The sequence below is a fragment of the Rhopalosiphum padi genome, chromosome 1, assembly GCF_020882245.1.
Source record: "Rhopalosiphum padi isolate XX-2018 chromosome 1, ASM2088224v1, whole genome shotgun sequence".
In the NCBI taxonomy this organism is placed as follows: Eukaryota; Metazoa; Arthropoda; class Insecta; order Hemiptera; family Aphididae; genus Rhopalosiphum; species Rhopalosiphum padi.
The window spans coordinates 75,695,215-75,708,084 of NC_083597.1; the positions used below are offsets into that span (position 1 = coordinate 75,695,215).

The 12,870-nt window shown below is 27.8% G+C and overlaps 1 protein-coding gene across 6 annotated transcripts in view; it reads right to left on the bottom strand.

Moving 5' to 3' along the window:
• Positions 1–12,870, bottom strand: part of LOC132918196 (F-box/LRR-repeat protein 7-like) — a 37,150-nt gene that overhangs the window by 7,465 nt on the left and 16,815 nt on the right. For all 6 annotated transcript variants that reach the window (XM_060979324.1, XM_060979327.1, XM_060979326.1 and 3 more), the window contains one exon: positions 6,912–7,640. In XM_060979324.1, the coding sequence (XP_060835307.1) occupies positions 6,912–7,620 (709 nt within the window). In that variant the 5' untranslated portion in view covers positions 7,621–7,640. The remainder of the gene's footprint in view (positions 1–6,911; positions 7,641–12,870) is intronic.

Sequence of the window (12,870 nt, forward strand, 5' to 3'; positions counted from 1 at the left end):
ATCATTCTATATCATTAAAAATATACCGTGGGGAAATGTCTTTTATATTAAAAATAGAAGAGGTAAATTTTTTTTTGATTTACTTAAACGAAACTAATTTAAATTAAATTAAAAAGTTATAAAGACAAAGATAAATTTCAATTAACTAAAATAATATGAAAATTGAATTTCATATGATCATTAGAATGTATCATCATGATTCATAAATTGTAATAGGTTTTTTGATTTTTCTAATTTCTACCAATAATCAGGAACAAAAACTTAAATCATCTGTGTAAATATTTTATCTTTTAAAAGTTGATTTATAATTTCCATCAAATTTAAAGTTGCGGCAGGAGACGGAGAGCCAAAGACAATAAAGAATTTAGGTGGGCGGGAATGCACGAATATGTATACAGTGGACACTCAGTTTAAACAATAAAAAAAGATAAAAATCATTAAGATTTATGATAAATGAACGTATACGGGTATACGATATCGTTAACAATATTGGTACACTGTGTGTGTAACAGTAATGCAGTATAGTGTACAAGGTGCAGCCATCCCGGTTACTATAATATAAGGTAGGTACTTAAATATATTACACACATCATTTGATGGTTTATATCACATAAAACAATTATGTACAGCTTATAATGTCAATTGTCAATGCAGTTGTATGGGTTATAATGTTATATGCAATAGCAGTACCACTACAGCACTCAAGAATTGTATAGAATAGCTGCAGCATCGGCCATCGGGCGTCGGCGCGACAACATTATAGGTAACAACAATTATTTATAATATTATATACTATTTCCGAGTCGTATAATCTGCAAACGAGTACAGGCTATGGGGTGACGATATAATTTCCGGAACGGAATGACAGAATTTATATTGATGTATAAATATGTATATAATAATATATTATAACTAAATCTATCTGTTATAACTTTATAAATAATACGGTCCTTCGTAAAACCGTCGTCTGAGAGAAGCCACATTGTGAGACTATTTTTTAAGGATGTTTTCTGTGTCCAAATGGACACACAGTAAAGTCTAATGGACACCTAGTGTTCCAAAGTATACATATATTTTTGCAGTAAGTACACCTACGTCCTACACCTACTATTAAACATTACTTATTTTATATTTGAGTTATTATTTTAAATTGGTAAATACTTGTGTTATAGCAATGATTTACCAGTGGTGTACTTATAATAGACCTTTTTTGACAGGGCTTTGTACCTGAACGTAACCCGAAATCCGATACCCGAATTAACTCAAATAAATTGCATAACTTAAAACCTGAATATTATACAACACCGATTGAAAAATGAACACTTGAAATAACCTGAAATCCGAATTATTAAATCATGTACAAATATTCAGTGGCATATTAATTTATATGTATTTTTTTCACTAAGATAATAGTTAGCATGTTTTGCTTGTTTGAAGAAAATAATACAGAATTTTGAATTATTATTTTAAAATTAAATGAAATGATTACTAATGACGACAAACATTATATATTTATATTGGTAACACATAATGGGGGGGAGGCAATAATATTAATAACTTACAAATTTGCTTATAAGTGTTTGTTAAACGTTTTTTTCTGGATTCAAATATATATTTTCAGATTAACATTATGTTATAAACAGTTACATGCAAGAAAAAATTATGACTGCAAGAACCAATAATATATTTGATACAAAAAATATAAAATAATCATTATATTTTAAATTTTAATGTATCATCAAATTATGTATTTTGTTATTAAAACTTAAATGTATTAAGTATTTATTAATTTTGTGTAACTAATAAGAAATGTTAAATTTTGTTACGTTAGTTTAAACTTAAAGTTATGGTATATTTATTATTTTGTAATTAACAATCAAAGAAGACCTAGATTATTGTTTTATTTTATTTCTTAACGTTCAATAATAATAATTGTGTTGTCTAAGTCTAACTTTCTTAATAAAAAATAACTAAAACAAAAATATAGTGTGTTCTAACTTATTAGTAAAGAATTATTCAAAATATCTTTCACTTTCACGATTTTTAAAGATATCGTCCGTTAATTTTTATTCTTTGCCGTCATATCGGAAAACAAACTAATTTCATAATCATCCTCGTCCATCAGTCAACAGTATTGTTGTTAAAAATTAATTTATCTATGGTTTATTTTTAAAATTATATTCGTGTACACACTTGAACAGAATTAAAACTAAAATAACAATAAAGTTTTACATGCCACGGCGACATGTCAGATTTAGGTGCTTGTTTTTGAAAATCAAGTTTTAGAATGCCTAGTTTTAGAATAACAAGATTTAGAAAATCTATATTTTAGAATATGAAACTTAGAAAATCTGTGTTTTAGAAAAATGTTAAATGGTGTTTTAGTATTTATCTCCAAAATTCAAAAAGAACAACATGAAACTGAACCAACAATCGAATCGTTGATTTCAAATAGAGTATTCAAGAGAATTTTAGAGAACTTATTGCAAATATGTAAACGAATATAGTTGATGATTCTAACTACAATATTTAGATGAATTTATGAGACCTATTTCTAATAATCTTAAGTATTAACAATTATTATATTAAAAAACATTTTATATACAAGTAAACAGAAAAAAAAAATTTATTTCTAAAAATTGAAATTCTAAAAATTTTATTTTCTAAAACTTGGTATTCTAAAATTCGGCATTCTAAAATATGACTTTCTAAAAACTGCCTCAATACCACATGTCACGCACTTACGCCTAGTAGACTGTAGACCTTAAAAATTAAAATAAGGGCTGATTAATATTAAGTATTAATTTAATATGATTTTTTTTTATTATATTTGCTTTAAAAATAACATCTAATTACTACTTTTAATTTGCATTAAAAATTTCATAGTAATTGATATAAAACATGGTTTTTTATTAACCCAAGAATTAACTGTAATTAACCCAAATAAATTTATATTTAACCGTAACCAGGAAAGCTCATTAACTCATCATCAAAAACATCTGAATTTTCTTATTAAATCCAAAACTCGTAAACCGAATAGATGATTCATATGCAAAGCTTTGATTAATAGTATATCGAAATTCTTGACAAGTTAAGGTACCCTGTAGGTTGTGCAAATTTTTCTTTTTTTCACGTATCATTATTTTATAGACTATCCAATTATAATATGTCCAATGTGAAATGTCCACATGTACCTATTAAGACCCAGAACAACTGCTTAACCTACAAGGCCACAAACCAATTATTATATGATTTTTTGGACACTTCAGTAGATACTGAATTTATCTGATTTATCATTTAAAAATGCCAATAGGTACAAAACAACAAATTATGTGTTATCATATTAGCAAACATTTTTTTTTTATTAGAAGACTGGGAGAATTCGATTTCAAAATATTATTATATTATTACATAATATTTTTTTTAAGTAAAACAAACATTTATCTTATTGGTTAAGCTGTTTTGGCATTATATGAACTTCATAGATACATATAAATAATACTAGCTTACAGCAGATGACCATCTCTAAATTCTAAACGACTTCAACGTTAGCCGCGTCTGTACTATATATAATATATATAGTATGTTGTAAGTAGGTACTGGTCAATAACGAATTCCTCGTGCGAGCGTTATTCGCCATACGAGCAGTATATACTAGCTAGTGGCAGGATAATCTCGGTATAGGTAACAGCCGGTAAGATAAACACGCGTGCAGGATAAATAAATAGAAAAAAGCGTCCTAATGTGGCGGTGCTAGGACATTTTTTCCCTTGGCATACACCGAGACATCACTGCAGTGGAGGAGAATTTATATATACAATTTATACACACGTACAATGTACCTACCTATCTAAATATAATATATATGCCATACGCGTGTACATGTGTGTGTGTGTGTGTGTGTGTGTATAGTTTTCTACGAAATCGATCCACAAAGGAATATAGTATTGTATAGTCAGTAAGTATATATAATAATATATTATATTGTGCAGCGTGTCTCGTATGGTGTGTGTGTGTGTGTGTGTTTATATGTTGTATATGTAGCTGTCCGCACGTCTATAAGAATCCTTGGCCGCTATCGGCAGTGCGTATTATGTATTATATAAATTATAATCATTTGTCAATGACTAACCAAATGTTTATACCGCTGTAGTTCTTCTTGAGTTTAATTACCGAATGACATTTTGAGAAAATGTATAATATATTATGTATACATATATTTTGTAATTTACATTATATATACAGTATACACGTGATGGATATAATATAGTATATGTTCACAGTGCTAAAAGATGTCATTAATTATTGAGTATTTAGCTGTGACCATATTTTGTTAGGTTTTTTTTATTACTATTATTTTAATAATGTTGTAAAAAATTATCAGAAAACCAACTATGATAGAATAATATTATACGTTTTATAAAACCAATTATTTTATATAATTTGTATACTCTACGGGTTTTTCAGCTAATATTTAATATTATACAATTTCATTTGATATAATATGTAACGTATATATTTCATACACGAATACACGAAATACATATACATAATATACCTTATATATAAGCATATATTAATGAAGACGAGGCCGTATTTAAGAATTTTTCGCCTGAGGGCTATTGTAACTGTAAATAATTGTCACCCCCATTATCCCACTCAAAGATTTAAATATTGTGATTCCTGTAGATTTTTATTTCTATTCATCTATTTAATTATATTTATAGTTATTTAATTTATACATTTTGTAGGTCTCCGTTAACACTATATAGTTCTTATTATTTATGATATTTATAAATTCACAACATTATTTGCTTCATATAATATATGTTTTTACAAGACACTTTTTTATCCTTAAGAGGACGCAATACCAGCATTTGCTGTCTTCGTCTTACATGCATATAGCATGACAAACTTGCAAACTTGCATGACTATCTAAAATTAAACATTAAAATATCTAAAAAAAATCCAAAACTAAATCACTGATAATATTTTAACTTTTATGATAAGTAAATATTAAAGCTAACAACACATAACGGGTTCTACTGAACTCAAATTTGTTATGATGTACATATGCAAGACGGATATAACACATGCGGGTGTAGCGACCTTTTAAGAAATAATTGTTCACTTGTAATATATTTTCCGTTTTTAAATGTATTTAATGTATTATATTATAGTATCTTAGGCTTCAGACCACATTCAGTTAACAACAACAATGTATTAAGTACAGAGTAGATAATTTTGGAACAGGTTAAATTCGAAATTTACCAAAAATACATTAATTCTAGACTCTAGTTACACCTTACATGATGAATAATTCATACATTTCCATGTACTTACTGAATTTTAACCTGAAATTACTACTATACTATATTAAATTCCCACTGTAGAAAATACAGCCTACATTATTTTTGGTAGGAAGTCATGTTTATTCAAATATTGTAAGCCACAATTCTTAAATTCAAACATACGCTGTTTAACATTTTATTATTTTAACAACATACTTTTTCCTTTGTATATGGTATATACTCGTATACTAATTAAGTATTTTTTACCTTCTGGAAATGATTTTAAACATAACGTATCTGTACAGTTGTATACAGACACACTAACAATAATAATCAGAATCCTAGTAAATAGTAATCAATTTATTAAAGGATGTATGATAAGAGTATATTAAAACCTAAGAGATGTCAGATGACCTATACCCTTAAGCGTGTCTACATACTTGAACAAATCTTTAAGCCCTAAAGTTGTTTAACTATATGGTATCAGCAATAAGCCCTAAAGAAACCCTATAAATGTCTTGATATCACTCATGAAACGCCCATAAATTAGTGTCTGCGCACGTTTACTCACTCGACATGTCTATATATACATATATACATAAGTACCATTATTACCATCCAACGCTACAGCTTAAAATTTAATATACGAGATTTCATATCTTAATATCATAACATTTATCTATATTATACACGAAAACGATTGGCAGGAAATAACTTATACGCACCGATGGTCGATACAGCAATAATAAATGATTTCCATCATACGTTTCGAAATAAAGCAACAAATGTTATTCCGTCTGCACAGTTATAATCTATACATAATATATTACATATTATACGTTAAAAATACTTCCTAGTTCCTATACAGTTATAATTTACTCATTTTGATTGATAGACGATGATTATATACTTAAATATTATAAGAAAGAAGGCGGCAGAACAATATTTTTATTTTTACATATTTTAATATACTTATAGGCTGCGAAATAAGTTAGTAAATTTAATATTTTATATTAATATATATTAGTATAATTAAAATACATAATAGATAAATTTGTGTGTATAAAGTGGACGAAGGACGAATCTCCTACTCTTTTTGTTTTTGGAACCTTTTGGACAAACTATGCATTTGAGGACCCTAGCTATTTACTTCCACGGTAAGCGCGATCTATATAATACCAACCCTTTTGGCATCGCGCGTCATCGTTCGCAAGTGTATATTGCAATAACATGATGTTCGGTGGCGAAACAATAAGCTTGATCACCTCTGGACGAACGTGATGACCGTTTCCCAAGGAATACTCACTTATCGGTGCGTCAAGCATATAATAATATATTATATTATTATAAAGCACATAATAAATTATTCTACACGTCAATATAAGGTGCACACGATAAGTCACTATTATTTCAAATTATAATTTAATGTATGATTACTTAAATGTAAACTATTAACAGACTGTGACTATATTATCTATATGTATAGATATTGTTGGCTTAGAAAATCGTAGAAAAACTTTTGTAAAATAATCGCGTGACTATTTATAAAGTGTGCGCCCCCTCGACATAGTCTATGGTAATATGAATAATAGGTTTAATAATATTAATGGTGCCACTTACCGGTGACGTCCAGGTGCTGTAAGTTAGGGCAGCGGGCGACCAACTCGGAGATGGCCGCGTTAGTGATGTTCGGACTGCCGTGGAGCTGGACGTGCGTGAGCTCGGGACACCGCCTTGCCAACGCCGTCAATCCCTTGTCGGATATCTTGGTGCCGTCACTGAGGAACAACCTCTGCACCTCGGGACACGCGCCAGTTCTGGTACGACCGCACAGCCGGCGCAACACGCACCTGACCGCCTTGTCGCCGCAGGTGTTCTCGCCGCACAGCGCGATCGTCCGCCACAGAACAGGCTCCCACGCGAGGTTCTCCCATCTGTGGCACACAGCCGCGCACGCGCAAAGGTCCGCGCTGTTGAGGTACGAGAATACCTTGAGCACCAATTCATCTCGAAGCCGATCGAAGTTCGAACCGATGACCGTCCGCGACTGCGACCGCCGGTGCTTGGTGGCTGTAGAGTGCAGTGGCAGATTGGCGCAATCGCCGACACCACCGCCGGTCACTAACGTATGGTAACCTTGGTCCAAACACGGCGAACTGCACCGTAATGTCGGGCTGTACGTGAAGCTAGTCTCGGCTTCTAGCACCGTGTACGGGTGGTGAAACGGCGCGTTCCGAACGGACGGTGTAAACTCCAGAGAACCAGGAGACGACCGTCCCAGCTTTGCTAACGGGCATATTACCGGCGATAAACGGCCCGCGTGCGTCATACTTCACTCTCAACGTTCGCCTGTAAAAATTAAACAATTTAAATAGTCGTCAGTTTTTTTTTCTGTAGAAAAATTTTGATTTAATACGAATATTTAATTTATTTATTTATTTTTGCAAATACACGAAACTTTTTTCTAAAAGTTGGTCAGTATACTATTATAGTAATTATAGAAAAAGTTGAATTATATCTATCACTTGCATCGATATTTTCACTGTATATATAAGTACTTCATGTTATCCTACATTAAACTAAATCATATAATAGTTTATAGCGCGATATAATACGAAAACATATATTATTATATATTAATATTGAGAGTAATGTATTTTGTTTTAAACATATTTATTTATTAAATTAAATTCAGCATATTATCATCTGAGTGATCTGACTATCACTATATTATTTTATTTTAATTTATTTAATTTATTTATTATAACCTATATGAATAACAGATTTAACAAGATTTTAAAACAATTCAAATGTAATTGAATTGAATAATAGTCATAATAGAATAAAAATTGAATTGCATTTATATGTAGTTGCAAGGGATATTTTATTCATATAAACTTAAACTATGTTAGTATAATAAATTGTGTGGTTCATCAGTTGACCGTTTTCTATCGACTATCTAAGATAAATATTATGAGTATTATTTCGTAAATTATTGGTGATAAAAGCTGTATGAAACATGTAAAATACCGGTGTCGCCTAACCGTCAAGTAGAATTGCATACAAATTAGGATGTTTGGTGAATCTCTCTTACATTTAAATGTCATCTTAATAAGTACTTACTTATGTAATTTATACGAGTATATCTATACTTATGTTATGGTAATAGCTTTTGAGGGTAGAGTGACAGAGGAGCAATCAATTTACATTACTCCGATGTTTTAAAACACCCTTTAAATAATTAGTAATTGATGTGGGCAAATGTAAACTGGGCTCGCGGTTATACCTTTTTTGTTGTAAACTTGGCCCGAAAATTTTAGTTAATAAAAAAGGTTTACGTTGTAAACGGCCCGATTATTTTGACACTTACAAAATAAATAGTAAGGAAATATGGGTGAGTGAATACGTCGAACACATAGCTTTTTACTTAAAAAAATAGATTTATTTTATAACCTTACATGATTACACTATAATTTTACTTATATTTTTACACTATTTTACACTTACAGTTTTACATAAATAGGTACATTTTACTTATATTTTTTGTACTGAATACTCAAATTAAAACCAACATTGAAACATTTTATCTACATTTTTACAAAATTTTATATTTATTTTGTATAATGAATTTTATACCACGAATAATAATATGAAAATGAGAATAATTTTTGGTGATAATGAGAATTGCCTCCTCGTGGTGTCATCTGGGTTATTCTAAATGGTTCTCAAAAATATAATAAGAAAATTATACGTTTATTTTTATTCGGGCCGACTTTACACGTCAATCATTTTTACTTGAAAAAACCCGGGCCGAGTTAACAATCACCCGTTGATGTTACAAGTATACAATGATTATCTAATACATTGAGGAATAGTAATAGTAATAGATATAGGTACTCTTCATATTGAAATTTTAATACATTTTTAATTATATATAATACTAATAAAAAATATGATGTGGACAAGTAAATACAGGTATACATTAAACAGTAAATACTAACCATTTTTCAATATTTCTTTCTGAATTCAAAAATATAATTATTTTCCGTACATACGAGTATTCTTTCTTTAGTTCAATATAACAATACATTAAATATTGTTATTTTAGATAAATACCTGTACAAAATATTAGTACGGAAACTAACCGCATCATAAAGAATTCTTATAATATACATACAACGATCGTACTTACATAATATTATATAGTAACTCAACAGTTGTTAGATTTCGTAAATCATTTTTCTTACAGATAGATCATAGTTTAAATATATTATATTATCATAAATTAACATGTAAAAAAAAAAATATTTGACTGTCAAAACGTAAAAACATTTAAAAACCTTTCAAACTAAATATTTATTTATTCTCATTAAATTTACTATATGTTTACCAATTACTATATTTTTGTATTATTTTAATTTTTAACTTTTTGTTTCTGATGTATATTTAAGTATAAATAAAAATTTATCAAAAATATATAATAAGAAATTATTAAAATTAAAATGTATAATATATATATATAATTTATTATAATATAATATGATAATGAAATCCTTACTAAATAAGTTTAATTTAAAAATAATAAAAATATAAAGTATAATTTTTTTATTATTCAAATTATGAAATTGGTTTAATTTTTAAGACTTTTAAGTACTAAGTAAATATAAATATAAAACACGAAGAAAATTAATTTAATTATTTTACAAGAATCAAGATTAATTTCTAAAGATACATAAATGTTATTGCCTTATTAAGAGCTGGGTATTCAAATCCTTTCACTTTATGTCTTCATCACAATTTTTATCATACTCATACATTCCATCACATCTTCAAATCTATTGACTTCCATAAATTTCTTAATAAGTACCACATTATCACCTATAATATTATACATAATACATGTACTACTCTTAACAATATATTATAATTTTAATATTCCATTAAATTTCTGATTTCTGATGCCAAACTAATGTAAATTTCGACGTTTACGCGAGTGATAAATTTTTGTTTCAATCGCTGTCATATAAAATAAATAATATTATAATTATTAATTATTTATTACCTATCAGTATATCTATATTCCCCTAAACAGGCAAAATGATTAGGTATTATACATTAGTATTTTAATTTTAATAATCTATTTAATATTAAGAATACATATTATCTATCATATATACTATAAATATAGATAGAATAGTATTTAATGATTAATTAATCATCATGTGGTTTGCTATCCATTATTCCATTGTCTTTTATAAATATTAAATATATACGTGATTTTTTGATCTCTGATCAATAAGTATCTAATTTGTAATAACTAATAACTATGGTGATACACTATAGTATAGTACGTAAAACACCTATAACAGTCAATAGTATTTAGCTTGTGGGCGGATATCAGCGAAAAGTGGAACAAATTTTGCATACAATAAAAATAACATGAAAAACGTGGTAGATGGTAAAATTGAGATTGATTGTTTAATAAGAAATATTGTGAACGGGTTTTCTTCTTTTTTTCCATCCTCGTTGTCGTGACTACGGCGATCGTGGCAAAGCGACTCATGTATATCATGAGTATGTGCCACCGGAGGCAACTCGGTCTAATGAGAGCCAACCACAAGGGAGTCAACCCAAAGAATGCAGGTGCCTAAAGGCCAAACTCATTTTTCGCCAGGTTTAAAGATCTCTACCAACACAAAACCCGACAAAAAACACATGTGTCTATATGATAGCGGTTTCTTTATTAATTACTGGCTTACTGCTGATGAAATAAAATAATAAAACATCGCGTGGACAATAGTGATCAAGGATATCCTTGGAATTGTTTTTTTTTTTTTAATAATTAATCAAAGTTTCTAAAAATGACGCATAATTTTTGTTTATTACTTGTGTTCTACAACAATATTTTAAATTTAAGTTTAAAAATATGCTAGGAATATTATAATTAAAATATGTTATTGTTTTTTACTATTTTTATTTTAAAATGTTTCTACTAACATAAAAGGATTTACAAATAACTACTTATTTTTACAATGTTATAATATACAAGGACTTGCGGTTCCTATTTTCCTACCTATTACAAACTAAGTCAGTGATACAATTTTGGTGTAATACATTAAATAAACAGCGTGCAAATTCTAATTGAGAACACTCGATATCTTTGTATAGAGCCCTAGCTATAATTTGAATTTTGTGTTTTAATTGGTTGTTATGACATAAAAATACACATTTGTATGGCCTATGAATTGTTTTAAGTTAATTAGACATGCACATGCGCAGTACAACTTTTTTTTCTTAAATGGAAAACATTTATTAATTTTTACCTATTTTTTTTAATGAATTTTGGTAGTTTAACCAACTTTTTAAGTCAAAAATTGACCAATTTACAACAACGCAAAAATAAAAACTATAAATGCGCGCAATTTTCAGTTTTTTTAATTATAACTCTGAAAATAATTATTCTAGGATTATTCTAGGATTATTCTAGGATGACATTGTATATTATAATTAAAATATTTAAAATACATTATTTTAGAAATTATTTGTATTTTGTATTATTTTTAATAAACTATCCATATATTTTAATTTATTTATTTTTACCTAATGTAAATTATTAAATAAATACAACTGCATGTATTTAGCCATTTAGGTATGATTTTATTCGTTAGTTGTGATGAATAATCAAAAACAACTTTATACAACATATTGTTTGAATACGAGTATAGCATTAATATTCTATTATTATATTAGTTGTATTATTATCATTATCATTAATACTCTAATAAAATAAACTTGCAACATAGAATTAAAATTTTTACTATGTACCAGAAAAAAAAATCGTTTAAGCTATTGGATATTAACTAGATAGAAATAGATTAGGTTATTAATATTGAAATATTATATTAGTTTTAATTAGGTATTCGTAGAAAATTACCAATATAAACAGTCAAATATATATTCAAATAATAGCCATAAATAAATAACAGAATATTCAATATATTATAATTTATGCAAAATAAAAACTAATCATATCATAATAATTAACTATTATATTATAGAATTACTTAGACATTAGAATAATGATCAAAATAAACACCTAAATAACATTGCGATCTACGAAATATACAAGCATATAGTTCTAACTTATATGAACTCTATATAGTTGAAAAAGCAGTATTATATAAGTTTTGCGTAATACTAAAATAAATATATGTAGTCATAATATAAAGTTGAAAGAAGTTTTTACTTTATAAAATGATTAATATACATTTTTTAAAGGATGCATTTGAAACATAATTTAAGTGTATTCCATTATGTACTGTAACAGTAGAATAGGTAAAATATGTTACTCTAGTTAAAAAAAAAACTATAATTTAATATATTTTAGTGCTCTTCTTTAAAACAATTGATTATATCTTTTATTTTACTAATATAATATTTTTATAAGAAGAATTTGACAAAGATTTCTGGCTTACTCTGCCTTGAATATGCTTTAATTTTAAACATGTAGCTAGTAATATTCTAGTACTTCCATGCACAGCGCACACCACTGCTAAACAAAATATGTAGGTATACTACC